General features: G+C 42.5%; 1 protein-coding gene across 1 annotated transcript in view; it reads left to right on the top strand.

The window, feature by feature from the left end:
• The window catches only part of mpped1 (metallophosphoesterase domain containing 1), a 103,017-nt gene that overhangs the window by 15,351 nt on the left and 62,606 nt on the right, over nucleotides 1-25,060 (top strand). Inside the window, exon 4 of the mRNA XM_084346294.1 lies at nucleotides 21,432-21,657. Within this exon, the coding sequence (XP_084202420.1) occupies nucleotides 21,432-21,657 (226 nt within the window). The remainder of the gene's footprint in view (nucleotides 1-21,431; nucleotides 21,658-25,060) is intronic.

Consider the following 25,060-nt stretch of genomic DNA (forward strand, 5'->3'; position numbering starts at 1 on the left):
TATTTTGTTCTGCACATCTTCAGTTTTTGTTTGTTTCTCATTTTGTCTATTTTCTCTCCCTCTATCTTTCCTCCTCCTTCAAATTCATTCTTCCACCTCCATCACCTCTTCCTTTCGGTGATTTTCCATTTTTCTTCTCTCCTTTTTTCCCACATTCTCCAAACCTCTATCCAATTTCAGCCTTCCTCTCGCTTCCTCTCGCTTGGTGGCAGCTCTCTGAGATTCTTCTCTCAGCTCTTATTTTTAGCAGGAAGTCAGTCAGCTCTCGGGGGCCGCTGGCAGCCGCTCAAGGCTTTGTCAGGGCTGGTGAACGCCGCAGGAGAGGGGGGAGAGACGAGGAGGAGAGAGGAAAAGAGGAGAGGAAAATTCATGCAAAGGAAGGGGGAGGAATTGGAAAATGAGAAGATGGCAAAGAAAGAGGAGGTGGAGGTTTAAAACGACTCGAGAGTAGAGGAGAGGAGAGGAGGAGGGAGAAAGTCTGTGCTTCTCCCCAGACGAAGGCTTCCTTACCTGCGTAAACTCACAGCTCACGGCCCTGAGGACTGATGCCAAACTTCTGCCCTCTGTTGTCATGGTGATCCATGCAGGTCCAGCTGTCAGTCACTGTATGAGGGCTGTGTGTGTGTGAGTGTGTGTGTGTGTCTATTAATTGTGTAGTAGCTGAGATTGGAGATTTAGTCAATTTAAGGATATGGTATTTAAATTACTAGAATTTTGTTATAGACTTTGTAGAGTTGTGAAGTTACATAATCTCAAATTGCAATGTTTAAAACCAGGAAAATCCACAAGACTATTAAAAGTAACGGTGTGTTTCATTTGGTCCCCATGACTCAAGAGGAAGCAATAGAGAGACTGTGCAGCAAATTTGTACAAAAATGGCTGGGAGTCCTCCAGCATTCAGCTTGGTCAATCTGTACAGCAAGACCTCCAAGCTCTGCTTACCAGGGTCATCAGTGGTGGAGGAATTCAAAGCCACTAAGGCAAGAGCAGTCAGCACATTGCTACTGTCAGAGGATGAGAAAGTCAGACATGTTAACAAGACCATCAAGTATGGCAGGAAGTGGAAGCCTCAGGAAGCAGTGAAGGAAGCTGAAACTTACTGGAAGCATCAGGAGATTGTAGAGGTGGTTTGCCAAGGACGGTTAGGCCTTGGTAATTACAACACCAAGAGATGGAGTAAAGCCAGTGCTAAAGGCAGGAGAGAACTGGTGGTGCAGAGAGTCCGAGAGGCAGCAGAAGAGAACCGCCGCATAAAAGTGGTTGGGCTTGCCAGCCAGGGGCAATGGCTGCAGTGGGACCAGGCGCTCGAGTGATTACGTTCCTGGAAGGAACTTTGGTCCACCGACCAAAAGTTCCTGGTGCGTGCTGTGGCTGACCTCTTACCACCCCAAACAATCTAAAGATTTGGAGCAAAGAAGACCCATCCTGCAAACAGTGTGAAACTCAGTGCACCCTGAACCACACCTTGAAAGGGTGCCACAAGGCATTTGCAGAAGGTCGATACAGGTGGAGGCATGACAAGGTGATGACAGAAATTGCCAGATGGAACAAAACGTGATTAAAACTTCAATACATTACCTCGTCTGTGAACATTTGTGCCTGAGATAGATTTTGCTTAACAATGAAGACAACTCCCATGATCCCACGCTACTTCAGGACATCATCAAACTACATCTTTTCATACTTTTGATTGAGAGACCCCTAGTGGCAGATATTATCGTTTGTTCAAGACGACAGTCTTGTCAGTAACTTTTCTACCCCCTTTTAAAGTTACTTATGTAATGTCTAAACGATCAGTCGAGTAATCAGTTAGAAAATCACTAGAAAACAATAGTTTATAGAAGATGGCAAATGATCAAGGCATTCATCAATAATGAAAGCTGAAGGCCTAACTCAGACTGGTTTCATACTTACAACTGGTTCCAACCTCTCTGCCTCCTAAGAGACATATAACTCAGACTCTTCATATAACAGTTCCCCTCCATCAGGAAGAAAAAGGAGCTCTGGCTCTAGTCTCTCACTACCTCAATTTATTTTTAATATTACCTGAGTTTTATTTCAGCACCATGTAACAAAACAGCTAAATTGCAACTTTTTTGGGTCCCATGACGTACAATTTTCAATACAGCTTTATTGTCATAATACTTGCGTACAACAAAACAATCTTGTTATTCCAAGATAGTGCAAAAAATGAGCAGCTTTATGGGAGAGTGAAAACTGCTGCATAAGAGCACACCACCATACATTATGAAACATTGGGTAAAAAAGAAAGAAAGAATTTGATTAGAGTCTGAGCGCCCTGGTACCTCATCTGCACCGAGGCTGAGGCCTGAGCAGCCTTTTTCTGCATTATAAATCCTCTCTTTTTATTTTAGATATTTCATTTGTTTCTATGCAAATTAATTGTTGCAAGTTGTTAAAATTGTATAGACCAAAATAATAACTACTATGTATGTATTTATTTTCCCATATATTCACCATTCCTCAGATATGATGTTGCATTTTTTACACAATAAATGCTAATTAAAACTTTTGGAGTTATACATTGATACTAAATCCTGAGAACAGTTCATTCTGTTGGAGTCAACACAAAAAGTTTTTCATGTTTTGTCATTTACTACAAAGTTTACAAAATGTACAAAAATATCAGTGCAATAGTGGACACTACACCTCGGTGTTTGGTGAATAAAAAATGAAGGCTAATTACTGCAACAGTCTAGACCATAAATATGAAATACAAAAATTACAATGAAAATACAGTATAAGGAATTATAGTAATAAGTTATATTAATAATGTATGTTTTAGACTCACAAAGCTATATGGTGTTGTACAAACCACTTCATCATGGGCTGTTCACAGTGTAGAGAATGTGTGTCATGGGATGATAGTCAAAGATATCAGCTTTAATGTACAGAGACAGAGCTGTGGGTCGTTGTTAATGAGACCAGCTGCAGATGAGAATAAACGGCAGGGTGGTAATTCATCACTGGGGGTGGCTGGACTGGAATTCTGCTCCCAAAAAGACAAAGGTGTGTCATGGCAATTAGTTTGGTTCAGACACACTTTTTTTATTGTAACATGTTAGGACTTTATTATACAGTGTGAACAGTGATATGATCAGGCTAAGGCTTGATTCAGATCAAATCAGGTATGCGGCAAAAACGCAGGTTTTCCCATTCATTTTAATGAGGGTAGTCCATTTTGGCTGTGGTGGTGCTGGCCACAGGGGGTTCAATTGAGAAACGCAGCCCAACCTCACATTGAGGTGGCCAATCACATAAGGTGCAAATCAGACTCGCAGCATGAATGACTACAACCATAGTGGATTGTCACATCATGTGACATGTGACCAGTGTAGTGTAATTCGAAATGTGCCTGTGATTTTCTGTCTGTCCTGTTTAACAAACGCCTGCGCATGGTGAACGTGCTGCAGTCTGTATTTATACTGTGTACTGTGTCTGCTCAGAGGCACAGGAACCATTCAACTTGCAGAATGCGTTTATAAATGTATGTATTATTTGCCCCCGTATTCAGTGATAATCCGATTGTGAAATCATAATTAAAGAACCCGGAATGTGATTATGGTGTCTTTTGAACACTGGAAGCTATTTTTAGGATAATGTTTCTGGGAAAACTGAAAGGATGTAACATATCAGACCCGACGCTCTGGAATGATCAGCCTCACGTGTTTAAAACAGATCAGGAAAAGAAACAGAACTCTGTGGTGAATCAGAACACAAACAAAATAAAGCCTAAAACAAGTTGGTTGTCCTCGCTCATCACTCCTCAGAGATCACTCTGCGCTCCACAAAAAAGAGCGTTGGGATGGCCTGCAAGATGGCGGACAGGAACGACTTCCAGTTCAAGCGAGGAGTGAGGAAACGACAAATAAGAGAAATGAGACCTACACCTATAGTGTGACTCACTTTGGTGCAAATGAAAGTGACAGCAGGTGCAATGGAGAGGCAAAAGCAAGACAACCCCCCAAAAGGGAATGTTTTTGCATGACAATTGCTCTCTCCTTATCCTTCCTTACTGATTCTTCTCTAGTTTTGGGATCTGCTAGTATCACTGTCACTAATGGTAGCATGAGGCGGTACCTGCAGCCCAATCAGGTTGCACAGGCAGTCCAGCTCCTCCAGGATGGCACATCCATATGTGCCGTTGCAAGAAAGTTTGCTGTGTCTCCCAGCACAGTCTCAAGAGCATGGAGGGGATACCAGAAGACTGGCCGTTACATGAGGAGAGCAGGACAGGGCCGTAGAAGGCATCAAGCCAGCAGCAGGACCGGCATCTGCTCCTTTGTTAGAGGAGGAACAGGAGGAGCATTGCCAGAGCACTACAAAATTACCTCTGGCAGTGCATATTTTCAACCTAACTGTCAGAAACAGACTCCATGAGGGTGGCATGAGGGCTCGACGTCCTCTAGTGGGACCTGTGCTCACAGCCCAGCACCTTGCAGCTTGTGGCCAGAGTGTATAGGCAGTTCCTGGATGATGAAAGCATTGATGACATTGACTGGCCCTCTCCTTCCCCTGACCTAAATCTAATTGAGCACCTATGAGACGTTATGGATTGGTGCATTCGATGCCAGCACATACTGGCACAGACTGTCCAGGAGCTCACTGATGCCCTGATCCAGGTCTGGGAGGAGATCCCCCAGGACACCATCTGCCGACCCATCAGGAGCATGCCCAGGTGTTGTCAGGAGTGCATACAGGCTTTGGAATCAGCCTGTGATTTCGTTTTTTTTGGTGTGATTTTGAATCCAGCCCCCAGTGGGTTGATGATTTTGGTTTCCACCAACTTTTTTTAATTTTGTTCTCAACAAATTATACAATGTACATAAGTAAAGATTTTCAACTTGAATAATTTGTTCATCAAGATCTGATGTGCGAGTAAAAGTGTTCCCTTAATTGTTTTGAGCAGCATAGCTTGTGTTGTGGTAACTACAGCTCGTGATCAACGGTGATAGACAGATGGCTCGTCGAAACTCAGATCAAACTGAAATGAGCTGTACAACAACACAAGGGTTTAGGATAACAGCCTTTGTGTGGCTTCAAATAACTACATTAATAAGTTTAAATATCTCACTGTCGACTTTCGTTTTCACACTGGACATGACAATGGTCTCCTGGGTTAAAGTCTTGTTTGACCCAACCATCTGTCCCTGACCTCCTCCCTATGTGGACTCCCTATGTCGCTCTTTATACTATGTCGCTTGCCTACCTCCTTTGCTGATCTAATAATTAGTACAGCCACTAGAGGTCACCGCCTCACAAGAAACGTAAATATTTGGAAACTGAGCTCTCCACTTCACCAAAAGGTGATTTCGGTTTTTATATGTTGTGATAGGAGTGTTGCCCATAATTGAGTAAATGTGATGTTGCCTTGTACTGTAGGGGTGTGGAGTGTGTCAGTGATTTTTTACAGATTGTTCCTTGTTCTACAGATATTCTCTTGAAAAATAGCAAAAACTGCTGTTGTGTTTAACACTTATAGACTGGCTATTAGAATCAATCGATAGTATGACTATCTTATTAAAGTTAACGTGAAATAACTGTTTAAGTGCTTAGTTGTGTAACCAACACACTGAATCTGCCCTTAAAAGAGCTCTTTATAACAATCAAGTTACAATTTTATTGGCCATATGTGAGCAGATTTTAATGTGACCTTTCCCGTCTCTCTTGGTTGCCTATACAAGACTGTGGATGATTTGTTTAAGTTGTTTGATGCTGCTGGACTGTGGATTTCTTTATGAAGGATTTTCAGCGACAGTCCAAAAGATGTGACTTTATGCCCGTTCTCGAGTGCCTTGTCTAAATGCTTTTGCCTGCTCCATGAACAGAGAGCAACAGTAGCTAATGTTAGTAAAGATACGGAGTCTGCTAACATAAACTAAAGTTCCACTGAACCCCTTTAACTGTATTACAATGCAATGATAATGTAACACTGACCTGCCAAATTATGAACAGCACAGAACCTTGGTCAGCAAAAATGTTAAGTATAATTAAAGAGCTGAAGCAGGAAAAATAATTAAAAGTTGAAAGTTAGTAGCTGTTTAAATATCCTAATTTACCTTTTTATTCACTGCCAATGCCAGTGTGTGTGTGTGTGTGTGTGTGTGTGCGTGTGTGTGTGTGTGTATGAAATTTTCTGAGGAGCATATTGTGCCGCATGAAGAGCTCTGATGGAAAAAGGACTGTAAGGACTGTGTTGAAAAGCCGTCGTTCGTGCAGAGTGCAGAGAGCTGATTGCGCGGGACAGGTGAGAGGAGAGACAGAGGAGAGAGATTCAGAGAGAGGAAGGGAGGAGAAAAAAAAAGGGTTAGCAAGGGCGAGAGGCAGACCTCGAGCTCATGAGCAGCAGCACTTCAGTCCAATTGTCTCCAATAATGGCCTCTTTGATCAGGCTTTCGGCACACACTAGCGGCTGGGAGCGCACACGCCAATGAGCATCCACGTGGATTTCGTAAGCCGAGCCAATGCTTCTCTGAGTGTTTGCGTGTTTGTTTGTGTGCGCTGCCCTGATCGCTGTAGACTTGAGTGGCGTCTTTATTCATGCCTTGTGATTGCGTGAGCTGGCGAAGCGGAACGGGAATATACTGCAGTGAATGTTGTGTTTAAATATGGATCTCGTTGTGCTTGGGAGTCAACTCTGGGTCAAGAGAGGAGCAGCTTTAATTCTTAAAGGCTTTGTTCTCTCACTCTTTCCTTCTGTCTCCCCCTCTGTCTGACTTCAGTTCATAGGCTGCTTTACTGCCACCACAGACACACAGACCATAAAATACCGAAGCTCACTATTGGAAAATACAGATCGATGATCAACCAACAGCCTATTTGCAGATTTCTTTTTCTCTTAATGTGTGAGAACCATTTCCCTCCACAGAATGCATGAAATATTAAATGGATATTCAGGGCATTTCCGCTCTTTTATGAACTCCACTCATGAGGTGAATCAAGGTAAAAACATCATCCTACTTGTTTCTTGAAGCAGAAGGTTTTAACAGTAACAATGGTTTCCAATGGTAACCAAAATGTTTACATAAACTTTTCAAAATACTCCTGCAGTCCAATCTACTCATCTGCTGTTGATCTGTATTTTCCTGACAATTATGACTTCACCAATAAATAAATAAATATGTGTACCTGCGTACTTGTGGCTGGATGGATGATGGTAATGGTTCAACACTAGTGCTGGAACATACTCAACCTAAGGATCAAGTTGTGATATCACAAAACCCCTTGCTTGTACATGCTCATCTTAGATTGGAGATTGGAAATTGAGCTGTTTTGAGTAGAGGGGGACTGCAATAATCACATCAAATTTAAAGCAGCTACAAGGAACTTTCATGTTTTGTTGATTGTAGTGGCCCCTGTGGACAATAGTGGTATGAGCACCGCCACCTCGTGTCGGAAAGAATTTGATTTGGCTAGCATGTGCATTTGCTAAAAGTGTTTTTAATACTTTTCTTCTGTCGCTGTTGCGGGCTGTTAAGGGCTGAGGTAGGCTTATGTATCTATTTGGGGCGATGTTGGATTAATAACTCCAATATGAGGAACCCAACATCACAATCACATGGCCTCAGTGGGCTTTACAATCTGTACAGTGAATGACTTCCTTTGTCCTTAGACCCTCAATTCGAGTGAGGAAAAACCTGCCATATTACAATCAACAGTATATATTTTTCATAGAATTTTTTAATTATTCTTTCCTTTCCTTTTCCTGTCTTTGTCGCTTTTAACGATTAACGATATATTGATGTTGTATTGATGATATATTGCCCAGGCCATAGTGTGAACACAGATTTGGCTAAAATTATTGTCATTTGCCTGTCTGAAAAGTCGTTACGATCCAAAAAGTAAAACCACACAGGAAATAGCCTATCTACATTTATCTGAGGAAAAATACATTAAGTAGCCTACAACACTATTGTTATTAGATATGTTTATAACATTTTATACTGCTAATTCTTCAGTGCTGAATGATGCAATTTTCCAGATTGATAAAGCATTAGTTAGTAACATACAATAATTGTGTATTTTCTTCACATCAAGGGCGATACATTTATATTGATTCATATTTAATCGTATATTAAATCAATTATATCAATCTGTGTTTATGCAACACATAACCTAGTATTGAGGCCAGTCCTCCTGAGGGCAGCCCACCTCAGGGACTTACTAAGACAGCTGTTTGGTTTTTGTTGGTCCTGAGAAAGCCAAGCATTTTGAATCTTCCCACTCACGTCTGTATTTCCGCATCTGTTTTCGTTTCGAGTGGTGCACAGGGTGGAGTATCGGAGGCAGCCCTCTTATTACTCATGCCTAAAACTAACCAACCAAACCAACAACCGCTATGAGTAGGCAGGTACTAGCTGTAAGAGGCTGAATGCGGGTGGGATGATGCTGCGTTCAAGGCAACTTGGAAATACGGGACAAACGGAACAGATTGAAACCCTAGTTGTGAGACTCCTCATTTCATCTTCAGCCTTCCACCATGAAAAATAGTTTTAATTTGTGAAACCTGACCCGGTGGCAGGCCAATCTTATAACATAGCCAATCTCATTGCTGGTCTCCTTTGCTTAGGTGGGTCATGTAGAGACATGAGTAAAACTGAGTTAAATTGAGACTGTTTCATAACCAGTAAAAACTGTTCAACATCCATTTTGTATGTTAGAGCTGTAGCCACAAAAAAGCTACTGTATTATCATGGATAATGTTTTAGCAAACAGTTGCCTATTTACACATACAGCACATATGGAGAAACAACAGCATCCACTTGGTTAAAGGTCAGATTGAAAACATTTTCATATAGACAAATCATTTTTAGCTAGCTTGCATTAGCAACATTAGCGACAACAAACTGGCAACCACTTGGGCAGATGATTGGTTGATGCTAAAATGGATGGGCTGGACAGACGGGGGGAGACATCCTACTGTGTGCTCTGCTGTGATTGTCTTTTATGTAAGCTTTTAAGTTAACAGTTTGGGTCGGGCATAGCGGCTGTATACTGTGTAACTTATGTGTAGTTTTGCTTGTGGTTGGTTTGTATAGTTAACAGCCAAATTTAGCACCTAAACAGCTAAATTTACACATCCAGCACTTAAAGAGCAACATTAGCATTTATTTGGGGATGTGTTTCTGACCATCTGATGAATGTTAGTCCAATATTCACTCTGCTTGTAGCTCTTCTATTGTCCACAGACCACTGAGTAATATCTGGCTCTTAAACTGCTAGTGCTCACCAGCTAGTTCCTAACTTTGTTAGCTATTTGGTTCAGGGCAGGTAATGTACAGTGGGTTTATCACATTATTCTTGCTCAAAACAGCAGCTGCCTGTGGTAAAAGGTTTTATGAGTGCAGGATGTTGGGACACAAAACCAAAATAATAAGCCAAAGAAGCTAAAAAGCTTTGTCAAACTGGAGGAGAACAGCATAGATAGGCGTTAATTCTCAATGCAATACCTTTCACATTAAATTCATTTGCTCCTTTGTCAATATGAAAAAATAATAATTATTGCAGCTTCAAGTGCATTTGGAAGGTAAAAATGCATAATAACCCTCCCTGAGGACAGGAGAGATTGTTGAAACTGAAGAAACCCCATCTTCCATTTCGGTATTGAGGTTTTGTCTCAGTGTCCTCCTAATAAAGAAAATGACCACAGGCAGTTCCCTCTCTGACTTGCGAAGTCTACAGCCTTTAGCTGCTACAACTCTTTATTTAGCGCCTGCTCTACTCTGTTCCCCTTTACTGCTGAATAATAGATGAGGGACGACCATGATGCGATTGCCGTGTAGGCACTTTAAATGCGAGTGTGGGTTTTTTCTTTGCCCGGGAGAGGGAGAGTGTGTCTCTGGCTCTGCACCTGCCTCTACAGTCATGTCTGTGTGTACAGTATGTGTGATTTCTGCCCCTTCATCTCCATCCCCTGTCAGGTGTTACCCCTCACCTCCCCTTTGGACCTCCTCTTCACCTCTTCAACTTCTCTCATTCTCCTCCCAGCTTGCTCCCTTTAGCTTAGTAACAGCGAGGGCATTAAACTTTCATGACTGCTGTCTTTTTCTGGCACACTCTTCTTCTCTTCTCCTTTGCTTACTTGCTTCACTCCTTCCATCATCTTTCCCTACTCCCTGTATTCCTTCTCTTGCCACTCTCCTCCTTCATCCCTCTCTCCTCTTCTCTCGTTTATCGTTACTCCCCGAAGCCTAATTCTCTTCATTCTCATTCCCTTCCTCTCTCCACTTTCATTCCTTGCTATCTTTTTTCTTCACCCCTTTCTCTTATGTTTACCCAGCAGTGAGTGCTGCTGGAGGAGAGCCTAACGAGGAAGTTTGACACTCCTTTATGGTTTTTAACATTGGGAAACTCCACAGAATTTCAAGTGACTGTAAATTTAAGCAAACCGTTTCCCATCTGTCCCTCACTGCTTTTGTGTCTTCTATTCGCACACTTGAAAGACTGCGTTCTTTGCGTGTGTGTGTGCGTGTGTGTGTGTGTACATGAGGGAGAAAAAACAGATGCAACGAGATGAGAAAATTGTTATAGGAAACATCTTCACTTTTTATTTAAAAGAAGTTATTTTCTGTTTTTTTCCTCCAAGTTCAGAACACATTGAGAGTGAAGCCTGTGGATACCCACCAATTTCCCTCTTCTCTTTCTCTGTCTCAGATTTATTGTCTTGGTCAGCATCAGTGCATGCAATGTGCTGTACGAGAACTGTTGCTAAATCTGCATCAACCCATTTCTTTAGAAATAGCTCTTAAACAAGTAAATAGCAGTCAGATGTGAATCAGTCAGACTCTGTACAGATGTAGGCATCAGACGCTTGTTCATTCACCAGTGCTGCAACAGTCTGCAACCTCGGTCACTCAGCTGCTCACGATATCCACAGGTGAAGCAACACAGCAACACTGGTGCAGCCAAATATAAATGATCATTCTTTTAGCCTTTTCATGGCTTTATTAGATAGGACAGCTTCGAGAGATGGCAGGAAACGGGATGAGGAAGCGAGGGGATGAAAGGGGGGCACAGAGGGGCGGATTTGAACCCTGGGCTGCTGTAGTGACTACACAGCCTCTGTACACTGGGCACGCTCTACCAAGTGAGCCACTGGGTGCACAGGGGTTGTGTTTTAAAGGGGCAATTTGTCAGCTATGGTCAGAAATAAAGTTTAAAATGTTATAAAAACAGAGTGTGAAAGAGGTTTCTCAGGTTTGGTTGAAATAAATCCTCATTTCCCCAAGTAAAATGTGAAAATAATCTGGCTCCTTATCCCCAAAGTCATAGTCCTGGTCAGAGTGGCTGTAAATCACCTCTGTACTGTATCCCTTGTCTTCAAACTTGCTCTATTTGTATTTGAGGCTGAGGCTGTGTTCAGTTCCAGCTCTGTGTCCAGCCGTGTTCACACTCAGGCAGCTAAACCTGGTAGAGCTGAGCCCCTTTGAATACAGTGACTCCCCCTGTGATCCAAGGATTTAGTCCAAACAAACTCCAGGGCTACTGTCTCCATGGTTAACTGAGCCATGAGCTAATTAGCTAACGTAGCGAGCTACAGCCAAGTGTTGCCAAAAAAGAGCTGCAGTTACCCTTGAATCTGGTGATATGCTGTCCTCTTTATTTTTAGCGATTTTTTTTAATTCTGGCCGTATTTTAGAAATTACATCTTTAAATCTGATTACCTCCGCCAAGGACTTCATGGTTTCACCTGTGTCCATTTGTTTGTTTGTTGTTTGGTAAGTTGGTTTGTTTGTCAGCAGGATTACGTAAAAATAATGAGCGGATTTTCAAAAAACTCAGATGGAGGATGGGTCTCGGCCCAGAAGAGACCCCATTAACTTTTAGTGTGGATCCCAATAAAGGGACGGATCCTGGAATATTTTCTCACTTTCTTTAACATTGCACTGATGCGCTGCTTTTCAACATGTCTTGTTAATTTTCTCAGGGAATAGTGCATGGTTCCTGATGAAAAACATCAGGTGTATTTAGGTGGTCGGTATGTATGAGTGAGTACAATTTGATGCAGATCCAAATAAAAAGCCGAGTAGCAGCGCAGAGTAGCAAGTAGCAGATTTAAGTGTTTTATTATTTGATCGCATTTACCTGAACTCAGTCAGTATTTTCAGGCAGTAACACGGTTCTGTCTGCCATAAATGGTTGAGCAAATTTGTTGCCACCATTGTATTACCAAAAGCAAGATTCTGTTAAGTTACTGTTTATAGTCACTAGCATTTAGGTTATTTAAAGTTTGTTTGAGATTACAGTAAAACTGTCCATGCAGCCTGTTCCAGTTTCAGTTATGAAAACAGACTATCAGAGATTTGGATTTGATTGAGATTGATAATCCACACTGAACACTCGATCGTCTGCCACATTTTGTCAAAGTGACATTGTCATCATGTACCATAATGAATACTTTTCCATGTCAGTGTGTCCAAGGACACTCTGAGAGTTCTTGGTGAAGTTCCCAACTTGTGACTTCATGTATATGAGAAGAGGCATAAGAGTGTCTACACCCTCCAATGGGCCTGGAGCAGTGAAATCTGCTACAACAAAACAGAGAAAAGAAAAAGAAAGCCCTGGATGTTGGAATACTCTTGAACACATCAACTTGGAGCTGGTTTCCAAACAGTTCCCACTGGATTTCTATGTGATAAAGTGGCTCTGCCAAAAACGTTAATGTACATACTGCAGGATACGGCTGTTTAGCTCAACATCAGCTAAATGTGGCGTCGATAGAAATCACGTTTTGAAACAGACAGGGGACAGATGGCGAGTGGCCAGTCGTTTAATTCATCAGAAGCCCACGTCACTCGTTCTGAAAGTTGCAGCTTAATCTTCAACCACTTTATCCTGAAGGCGACGTCGTCACACTGAACGTGGAAGTGGAGCAGACAGGATGAAAGAGACAGAAATGGAGTGTAGGAGGGAGAAAGAGAAGAGAGAGACCACCTACGAGGCCGCTTGATGATGTGCTGTATCTGTCTTTGTCACTGCTTCTGTGTGTGCATGTGTGTGTGTGTAACGCATTATGTTCAGTGAGGACATTGTGAAGTGTTAGGAGGTGCTGCTGTACTCAGATAAAATATGTGTTTTGGATGCGTTGCTCAGTAGGTGGTGTTTGTGTACGCCGTCTCATAATTGCTGGCTGTCTTTGTTTTGCGTCTGCTTGTATGATGGTGTGTGTGTGTGTGTGTGTGTGTGTGTGTGTGTATGATGAGACACAGCAGTGTGTGGGTGGTGAGCTAAATGAAACGAGTGAGTATTAAGTTTAAGCTGAGGTGAGAAGGCGGAGGCCTTGCTGCTTCTATTCCTCCATCATCCATCTCTACCTTGTTGCATGTCTCTCTTTTACTCACCTCTCTTTCATGTGACATATTACTTTCTTCTCTCACATCCAGTCTTCCCTCTTCGTCTCTGACTAGTGTACACACACGCACACACACACACACACACATGCTGTAAAGGAATTACAGCTGATCCGAGCTGAGTCTTTAGCTTGTCTGTCTTTTAACATCAGTGCTGTTGCTTTTGAAGCTTCCCTTTGAATTACTGCATTTCTGTTTAAGCATGCACAGATAAAGGCCGGCTAAAGCTGCACTGTGTGGCTATAATCTCACTATGTTCTATACGTAAAGAAGACATGCATAAGCTGCGGGGTGTATACACACAAACACACGCAGGCATGTGTGCTTGCAATAAGCCCAGGCACAGACACAGAGTTTGGAATTAACAATTTATTCTTGTTTATCACTTGGTTCTTATTTTCTGGGTTCTGGCTGTCCTTCCACAACAAAGTCAGACATGGCAAGAAACAACAACAGTTTCCAATTATCTAAACCACAAGTGCATCTCAAATAGTGTAAAACTCTATAATTGCCAGGAAAAAAATGTTTGTGTATGGTAGGTCAAAGGCGAACCAAGAAGTTGGTCTGTAAACTATGATGGCTGTTCACAAAGACAGTTCAGCCAGTATTTTAACTTTGGCGGTCGTGGAGAGTAAACAAATACATTTAATTTAAAAGGCGCTATAGGCAAGAATTTTAGTTCATTTTTGAATTGTTTAAATTAACATTGTTTCATGTAAAGTCGCTCCTTTTAAATTGTACTTAGTTAGAAAGGAATGTAAAGAAACAACTTTTGACGTTACGTTAAGTCTCTATGTGTTGTGTTGCAGAGATATCTTCTGAAGTTAACATGCTCAACAATAAGCCCCGCCTGGCCACCTCGCAATACCAATCCGCACCTTAAAGCCTCATTCAGACAGAATCAGGTGTTTTCTGCGTGGGTGTGTCATTTAATGGCCCATTTGTGTGATGTGAAGTTGTGAACTTCACTTTCCTGATCCAGAAGGTAGCGGTAATGCACCTAAAAGCAGTTTGCCAATGGACGAGCAACTTCTCCTTGGGTCAGAACCTCAGAGGGTCACTGGGGTACCTTCACTGAATTCTTCTGTGGCTTGAATGGAACATTAAACAGAGGATTTTCGCCTCATTGTTCCAGATCCCCCATATTGTATATTTGTCATGGAGTGCAAGCAAAGCGAACAGATTGTCATTGAAGAACTTGCAACCTTGATGCACCTGAGCTTGCTCTGCAAGACCAAGAACAACACTAGAAGAGAGTGTGAGAACCAACATATGGCTCCATGTGATACATGTAACCACTGGATGAGGCCAGGCTCCTTAGCTGGTAACCAAAACAGATTGGTTTACTGTTTATGATGTGCTGACATCCATGTCAGCCATGGTATGGGATCATGCTCTCATCCACGGTCATTCCTGAAATGGCATGACTTTGTCTTGTCTGACTGTTGTTGACACATTTCAATATTAGACACCTTAAAGATGATGACAATTAGCCTGCATACATTTTTTTTTAAAAATTCAAAGCAGCTGAAAAACATTCTCTATGTCCACTCAATGATGTTACCTCACACACAACTGTGTCAGTGAAACTGAGCGCCAGGCGTGATTTGATACCGTCATTTGATGAAATTGTGACTCTTTATTATCCATTTAAATACAAATGCAAAAAAGGCTCTTTTTGCCAGAAAAATTAAATGAAAGTTGTAATAAACTGGACTTTCCCCTTAATTTAATTTTAGCACAACGTTTTGGCTTCTGTTTCTTATACTGTACGCATGCATTCACTCATACTGACACACACATACTGGTATTAATTTAAGCATTTTGGATTTTGGCAGGAAAAATTTGGCCCCTGTTTTCTGCAAGTGCACACACACTCAATGACGTTCTAGACACACACACACACTTTGGTACTAAGTTATTTGGCAAGACGTTTTGGCTACTAGTTTTTTGTATCGAAGCACACACACATACACACACTTAGGAATTAACTTTGTCTTGGCAGGGAGGACATTTATGGCTTTTTTTGTTTCGGCATGCACGCAGACACACATATATCAGGTCGCGCACACACACACATGCACACACAATGGGCAGTAATCCCCCTGAACATGCCAGAGCTTTGGGCAGAACAGGGATTTTCCTCTTCAAAGAGCAGACCACCCATCGCAGTGTCGGAACAATGGTGGCCGAACTCCGGAAGATTTCCTGTGGCGGGGGGAGTCCACACACACAGATACTGTAGCCAGTGTTATGTATAGACACACAAACAATCATGTGCCTGCACACAACAAGATACACAAGATAGATAGATTATGGCTATGTACAGACCTCTAGGACCATGTGCATACCTGCAGGGTGCATGTGGCTCTTCTACACACATTTACACTCACACAAGCCACCTTGTGGAGCTCATTGGAGGATGGAGATTTTTGTGGTGACATACAGAAAGCAGATCTGGGATGTGAATGACTAGAGGGGGGCAGGCGCTTGACAAAAGAGCAAAGACACTGAGAGAGAGAAGGAATTGAACCAGAACCAGAGAGGACTAAAGGGATGACGGGACAGAAGGAACAACCGAGTCCAGATGTTTCCACTCCCGAACACAGCCTCGCTTTCAGCCTGCGCTGTCCTATGTTTTCCTTAAGTCTCTGCACTCCCTCTTGTTCACTTTGTTTTTTTTTCTTCTTCTTTTTTTATTATGTTTTTTGGATGCGGCAGAAAACGTGGATGTCTGCCCTGCGCCACAGATGATTCCCTCGCAGACAAATTAAAACTATTTGTTGCTCAAAAGCAGTCTTTTGAATTGAAAGACAAAAGATGGTGGGGCAACAAAGAGTGGCCCGCGTGTCCCAAATGTTTAGATGCCCCCCCCCCCCCAGCACACTCCACACACACTCCACACTTCCACCCACATCCGCTCCCCTTTTCTTCTCTCTCTTTTGTCACAGAAGCAGCACAATCATTCTCATTCGTTGCAGAAATTGTCTTGTTGTGATTGATTTGTTCTTTGTGGACATGCACAATAAGGGACTGTATTGTTGACTTTCTTATTTTTTTGGAATTATTACTTTAATATTAACAGCAGCTTTGGATGAGAATTCCAACAATAAACAGTTACACACACTGGCTGCTTTTAGTCAGATTCAACTATATAGAGTTCAGCTAGTTGGTATTCTCCTATTGTCATTCAGCAGCTTTTTTTCTTGGGGAAACTTTTGAAAAATTCATCCATGAAATTGAAATTTAATTTTGCTAAGTAAGAGTGCACGGGTGTGTGTGTGTGTGTGTGCATGCGTGTGTGTCTGTAGGTGTGTGTGTGTGTGTGTGTGTGTAGGAGGATGGTGGGGTATTTGTGTCCAGCTGGTGGAGTTTTATATTCCTCCCTGTGATTTATTTCTCTCAGTTCAGTGTGCCGTCAAACTTCATTGGTGAAAAACTGCTCATGTTGCAGAATTTCTGAGGGGGCACAGATAGTGTTTATTTGTTGAAAATTTATGAGCGCCTTGTTATGTCGCTGTCGTTGCCTTGTTGCCTCGCCGTCTTTCTTTCCTCAGGCTCTCATGCACAGACGTGCAGTTTATCTGTTTCTGTTACGTATTTTTGATGGTTGCATTTTAGGTGTTCAGGTGATGATCTCATCCAAAGCAGCTTTCATTGTTTCATTGTCTTTGAACTGTAGTGACTTTGGAAGATTCTCTTTGAATCAACACATTTTTAATGTCTTTGTGCTGTTGGACCACATATCTACTACAAAAGGAGTATTGTACACACACATTAACATTAGCTTTTCCTTGACCTTACTTCATTCATTTTTAATATACCCTCTGTGGTCAGTCCAGTTTTCATCTATCACTTCACACTCAGGCTGCTCCAGTCCTTAAAGACTGAAACAACAAGCTAAACAAGTCTCCAGGTAGATGCTGCTACTTGGCTCTGTTCCTGGCAAGCTCTTTGTCCAGAAGCTATCACAGTCGTCATTAAGGCTGCAGAGAAAATATGTGCTGTATGATCTATTTGTAGCAGTTTGTGAGGCAGTATTTGCAAATGCAACATATTTTGACCATGGAGCAAAGGAGCAGAGGTCAACTCATTGTTTTCTTTTTCTTTTCTCTTTTATTTCAATGTTAATGTATGAATTCATATTTAAAAACATACACGATATACCTATAAATACATGACATAACCAATAGTGTCATGATATCAAATTATAACTAGATGAGCTAAAATCTATGCCTAAACTAAACTGAATTAATGAGCATATTAATAATCATGCAGGTGATTCATTTAATTTGTTGACCAAATATCAAATGTGTGTGAGGGGGGGGGGGGCAGAATATGCAGTGTGCCGAGTATAATTTTTCCCATTTAATCTGTCCCTGGGGACACCATTCCCCTTGTTAACAAAACAACCAGAATGCATCACGCTTGTTTTTCTTTTTATTCATTTTTTATATGTTTTGGAGGAAGGCTTTGTTTGAGGGGCGATGTCATGCAACAAAAGGCCACATTCGGGACTCGGACCCTGGGCTGCTGTGGCGTGGACACATGGGATGGACGCTCTTCCAATTGAGCTACTGGGGCACATCGCAACCACCTTGTTAATCTGACCCCTTTCCATCCCACTTTTCGACATGGAAACTCACAGACCAATTGCATTTGTTGTAAATCATCTCACGTGGTGCCTCTTAGCCAATCAAATCTGTGTATTGCAAAAAGCATTGGAATTTAACAGTTGGAAAAAAAAATTGATAGTGAAAAAGAGGTTTTAATCAAGAATGGACCCATTCTTCCCACAGGCTTATTGAAATATTAGACAAAGCAAGGAGCATATTTTGAGCAAACATAAGCATTTAAATTGAGGGCACAGAAAATAAAATCTGAATCATAATGAATCCAACTCAGTTGCTGAAATTACCAGTCCAGTGTGTTAGGAGCTGCACAAAAGCTGAACATTGGTTAAGGATTTTTCAAGTAGAGTTGAAAGCCAAACTACACTGTGGGTCCAAATGTTATGTTAACGTGACGATTTCTTTGTTACCTCACCTATGACATTTCTCAATAATTGTGAGAAATCTAGAGAGAGGTAAACAGGATTGAAGTTTTATTCTGAGCTTTGTCGGGGTCTCTAAAATAACTAACCGTAAACCTAACTAACGTTAGGGCAGGGATAGCCGAACAGCTCCGTCCTGAGAGACAGAGAGAGTGAGAGAGAGAGAGAGAGAGAGACTGAGACTGAGACTGAGACCTACATTACTAGGAAAAACGGATATTAATAAACGGGTTATAATTTTTTACACAAAGAAAGAAACATTTTCATGTATAACATTTGCCAAATGAAGAAGTAGGCCAAAATAGTTAAGAATGTCTTGTAAACAAAGTCTATAGTTTCTCCTAATGCAAAATGCATTCCTAGTGTCTTTCTCCACTTCCTTTTAGAAGTAGCCTATATTAGTTACTGTTTACTGGATTTGTAAAATTTCAGGTTTGCTGTCAATATGTTATTGGTGTAAGTGGTGAAATTTGAAACAGTGTGTTTACTGTAGCTGCTGGGAGGTAAAACAAACGTTATACATGGAAGCAGACAAGATGTACTTTAAACACATGAACTGCAACAAACTGCGACAAACTGACACTTAACGCATTGTATTTAATGCTGAATTTAGAATAAGGCACCAATGATTTGAAATTTACTATAACTGTTTCACAAAGTTTGTCAAGTTTCTCCTAATGATGCAACAACTCTTAAAAACATGCAATTCGTAAGGGAGTCTGGGATATTGCCGTCTCTAGTGACTTCACTTTATTACCTGGTTCATGTCCATGAATTTCCTACACACACACACACGCACGCACGCACGCACGCACACACACACACACACACACACACACACACACACACACACACACACACACAAACACACGCACGCACACACAGACACACACACACACACACACACACACACACACACACACACACACAGCAGCCTACTTCTTGCAACAATGGTCAAGTAGATCACAACAACAGTTATCTCATTTAAATAAGAAAAGGTATGACAGCACACACCCCAGAGAGAAGAGAGAGACACATATAGAGAATATGGTACATAGTTCCTTGTTTCTTTTTACCTATTTATATCGTTAATGTAAAAAATACTAATGACATTGAAAAATGCATTATTTGTGATTAAAATAATGGTTGTTGGTAATGTATTAGTGACACCCACAGATGTAGGATTTTACTACTTCCAACGGAGCTCAAACCCTACCTTATGGGAGCTCAGCTCCCATTGACTCCCACGTTACTCGAACCCTGGAGGTAAATATTGGACAATGCAGTCTTTCATCTATGAAATACATTGATGGTACCACATTAGACACCCAGATGATATACAGGAATTGAATTCATTTTTGGAGCTGTAAGAAGACCGCTCTATTATCTTCAAGTCTTTGCGTGAGATCGGAATAATGATTGCATTTTATTTTGGAGTGAAATATTCCTTCAACCTTGGATGACTGAGTGAACACTTCTTCAGATGCCAAAGTCCCACGAAAAGGAATCTAAAGCATCTTTTGATTGTGCGGTGGCGTGTGTACGTGTGCCTTTGTGGAGGTGCAGCCCCTCATTTACGGGGCTTTTTTGGTGTGTGCTTGACAGCTAAACACAAGCCCTTCTGCCAAACAAATAGGAGCTGTGTTGGGGAGAGGGGCGGCCCCGGCCCAAACTGCAGAGCTGGGCACTCTTTGACAGCTGCTTTCATCTTGTTATTATTCCTCCTTCACACTCAAGGATTTTTGGGCTTCCTAAAGTATTTCTCTCGCTCTGTCCTTCCTCTCCCTCCTTCTATCCCCCCACTCTTTCTCTCTTTCTGTCACTGGGCTGTGATTGGCTGTTATGACAGAGCCGTCGCCGGGCTGTCAGCCTCTTCTAAAGCTCAGTTTAATTACTCCTTTTCACCAACATGACACGTTCATGCACAGATGCATGCAAACTCGCACACACGAGGGAAAGTCACAAACACACATGCAGACACACAAACCGATGTGCCCAGCTGCACGTCGCGCCGTCCTGGCAGTAATGAAAAAAGCCTCGGTGATTGAACTCTCCGTCAGCCACTCTACCTGACAAAGCAGACCCCCAGATGTTCCTCAGCAAAGCTTTGAAAACATCATGTAGATTTGAGAGGGGCCGGCCGCCGCTGGGTTTGATGGGCGCGGATCGATCACGCGCCCTGCTGTGCCGGGCTCTGAATAGCCAATTAAAGCCATTGAGACGGAGACGAAAATGGGGGGTGATGTGAAGGAGTGGGTGTTTGATTAAAGGAGGATGATGAGAGAGAGAGAGAAGGAGGAAAGATGCAGCAGCGGTTGCCATAGTCGGTAAATGTTTAATATTCTGCGTCATAAACTTCACAATGATCATTCTTTCTGCTTTCCCTCCTCATCATTCCTCCAGATAAAGATTCCCTGACGGATACGTTCAGCTATGCTTCCATAAACAGAAGACAGCAGTGCACTGGGTTGAGACCTTGACTGATGAAGGGAAGCTAAGACAGATGTACAGATTTGCTAGAAATGGAGGGGAAAACAATGAGAAAGCCTTGTGGCGTGTGAATGCCAAGCTGTCTGGAATGGGTTTCATGTCGTCCTCAATTTTCCTTCTCCTTCTTGTCCCTCCCCACTCCGTCTGCCACCCCTCTTTCTTTCATTTCCTTTTTCTCACCCCCTCCACTACATCTCCTATCTCTCCGTCTCCCCTAAGCATGTCCTTATGTCTCCCTCAATTTTCTATTTCCTCCTGGACGCGGCCTTCATCTTCCATCCTTGTCTCTTCTCTTGCCTATACTTCCACCTCCGTTCTCCTAATTTACACCACTCCTCTTGTCTCTTCCTCTATACCTTCTCTATCCATGTCATTTATCTTTCTGCCACCCCATTTTCTTGCTTTGTTACTCTTTATCTGTCTTTCTTCATCAAATGTTGCCTCCTCTCCTCTTCCCCCCTTACCTTTCCTTCCTAACTCCTCTCAACTTCTCACTTCCCCCTCTCATCCTGTGCCAGGTACCCTGCCCTACGACATCAAGATAGTGATTGCCGGAAACCACGAGTTGACCTTTGACCAGGAGTTTATGGCTGACCTGATCAAGCAGGACTTCTACTACTTTCCATCTGCCTCAAAACTAAAGCCAGAGAATTATGAGAACGTCCAATCGCTGCTCACCAACTGCATCTACCTGCAGGACTCTGAGGTCACAGTGCGGGGCTTCAGGATCTACGGCTCCCCCTGGTGAGTAACCCCTACATCTGCACTGTACAGAAGAGCGAACACGTAGTTCAGGTATTGAAAAACTACTTTGCTGAGGTTTCATTGTCATGTGATATTTATTGTCACCAGCTCCTGTGAAATTAACACGTTCTTATGATCAGTTTTACACAAAATCTTGACCTTATGTTTCAATTTAGCACCAAGTGCAACAATTTCTAAGAGTTTGAATAACACCATTATAGAAGTATGTTGTAATTACAGAAAGCTCGGAAACATTTATTATTTTTTCTTGATAGTTTCCAATGATGGCTTACCCTGCTACCAAAGACTTGACATTTCTGTCTGGAGTTCAGGCATGCTGTTGCTTAGAAAAAGGGATGTTTTTTTCCTTGGTGTGTGCAGAGGACATTTACTACAGGTGACAACAACCAACTCCTAAAAAATGCTTTACACTCCAACACATACCGATTGTCTCCTGTAGCACTGCACCATTTGATCTGAATCATTTAATGGCTATTGCACACGCACCGGTGACAGCCACACTGACAGATGTGCTTTAACATAGGGAAATATCAAAATGGATCATTCTGATCCGTCGTCACTTACATAGAGGATCCAAGTTGGCATGTATGCATTCAGACGTTGCATTTATTGTGAGAAAATGTAGCAAAACACGTGAGCTCTTTCAGTCAGTCAACTTGTGTCTGTCGCATGCATACACATAAATGGCATAGTCAAGGTCAGAAAGCTGTTATGGTCACTCCCCACTCCCAGCTGAACTATGCTTGGTGCTTCCTTTTGGGTAGTGATGAGGTCATTATTACAGTAGTAACACATGTTCATCCTATTCTTCCATACCACGTGTCCAGATATGTTGGGGAGGGTTAAGCACCTTAACAGTGGAAAAGGGTTTCAGTGTATCAGAAGGTTTTAAGGCTTTTTCAGTTTTGTGTTTATATTTGGCATATTTGTAAATCAATTTCTGTTCAGTCAAATACCAGCTTGGCAAATTTGAAGCTAGTCAGTATTCCACCATAGAAGAACTATACACATTAGGGAATGAGGAGGAGGAGTGGGGGTTGACGACTAATTTTCGCCCTTGGCTCCGTAGCAGGTTCTGGCCATGACTCGGTGCTAAAGTTAAAATGTTGGTATCGTGACAACACTCTCCTACTGTTCTCTTTTCAGCTTCATCTGTGCATCATTGAATCGTTGAAATGAATCATTTATCAGCTTCTTTATTTAGCTTCGACTTGCATCGCTTTCTATTTCTCTACCTCAACTCCTTGTGAACTTGCTGCTTCTTTTCTGAATGTGTGCACGCATGTGTGTGTGTGTGTGTGTGTGTGTGTGTGTTTTTTAGTGACACTCATTCCCGTGGGCAGTGTTTGAGTTTGTATGTGTGTATGTGTGTGTGTGCCCCCAGTGCTGGGTAATTGGTTTGCTGTGATAGTCGGGTCCCATGAGTTTATTGCTCAGGCCACTGCAGAGCGCTGCCTGAGGTAGACCGGGAGGAAGATGAAGATGGAAAAGAAGAATGGAACGAAGAAGTGAGGGAGGGGAAAAGTAAGAGAACACATGGAGGGCAGGAGACAAAGGAGATATGTCGGAAAGAAGGAAGAGGTGGTGATGGATGGAGAGAGCGGACAGAGAAAGGGAGGGATGGAGATTAGGGAAGAGATGATTTTTATTCATTTTCACCGGCTGGCCCTGGCTGGTGTAATGGGCACATGAGGTGATGACTGTGTGTGTGTGTGTGTGTGTGTGTGTGTGTGTGTGTGTGTGTGTGTGTGTGTGTGTGTGTGCCTGCGTGTGTGTAAGGATATCTCTGTCTGAATGTGTGAGTGCATGTGTCCACTGTGGGTCTGTGAGCACCGGTGTGTGCTCTCACTTGCCTTGGACTGCTTGCTTGCACACGTGTGTTTGTTTGTGAGCCTCGGGGTGTGTTCCTGCAGCACAGAGGGGCTCCAGCTGGAGGCTCCGTGTCCCCCCCCCTGCACTGTCTGCTCCCCTCTTCCCTCCTTCCTTTCACCTCCTGTCTATCCTTCTCTGCTTCCTTCCATTCGTCCGTCTTTCCTAACCTTCTCCCTCCATGCTCTCTATCTATCCCTCCACTCCTCTTGCAATCTTCTTTACCACCAACTGCTTTATACTGCCTTTCCCTCCTCTATCTACCCTCTTCCCTAAACTCCCCCCCTCCCTCTGTGTCTTCATCTGTGCACTCTTGTCCACCCCTGCCCCTCACTTCCCCGATCATTTGATGGGCTCTGCATTTAGATGGACACACACACAGCAGCCACCTCCTCCACATGCTCCACTCTCTGGCAGAAGTAGTGGGACGGTGCCTGTTCCAGTCCCTCGGTCGTCATGGCGATGCCAGGCTGGCGCTGCTTCATGGCCCGTGGATTACCACCCCCACCCCAACACAACCACTATAACAATCACCTCCACCACCCTGAGGTGCTACCCGGCTGTCTGACTGTCTGACCGCCTGATTATCTGAGTACTTAACAGTCTGTCTGTGTGTCTGGAGTCTGACCCTAGCAGGGAATTTATTCAGTACAGACACACTAATGCTCATGTATCAAACCTTGTCACTTTAAAGCAAGCTGTCCTGTTTTGATAAACAAAAAAATATTATTTACAAGACCTTAACCCCAGTAAACAGATGGAAACATAAAGAAGCCCATTGAGTAATTGTATTAATTGCAATCGTTAATTGATCTTGTTCCTTTCAAATGTTACTGAATCTATTTAGCTTTTACCATTTGCAAAAAAACGTATAAATCACTACCTGACAAGTCACATTTCAACTTCTTTTTCACAAGTTACATGCTCGAACTAGAACAGCACTTAGAGAGAGTAGAGTGCATACCTCCATCAAGATCCAACAGTCCCCTGTAATTCAGTCAAGCCTAATCCAATATCACAGTTGGTAGCCCTGAATCACTCTCAATTCTAAACCACCAGTTTGATATTGGATCAGGCTTGATTGAATTAAATGGGGCTGTTGGGCCTTGGTGAAGGTATGTGCTCTACTGAGGGCCATTCAAGTTCTTAATGACTTTGGTGATGTTCTTGAGTTTAAGTCTAGTGCTACCATGAGACTGTAGTGGAAGACAGAGGTGGCAGATATGAGGGCAGAAGGTTAGACCTCGAGGAGACTTGAGAAGATGGCTGAAAATTGCATATGATGGAAAAATAGACAACTGAGCACCTCAGAGTGAAACAGCGATGAGTGAGACCATAAGACTCAATAACAAAACTAACATTCCCATCACCTTTAGCTCTATATTGTAATTAGTGCTGATTAACAAATGTGAACATGCCAACAAGCTCAATTAGAATGGTGGACAATGTAAACATTATACCTGCTAAATATCAGCATGTTGTTGTAATTGTGAGACCACATGCAGCCTCACAG

Source organism: Pagrus pagrus, assembly GCF_965226575.1.
Source record: "Pagrus pagrus genome assembly, chromosome: 23".
NCBI lineage: Eukaryota > Metazoa > Chordata > Actinopteri > Spariformes > Sparidae > Pagrus > Pagrus pagrus.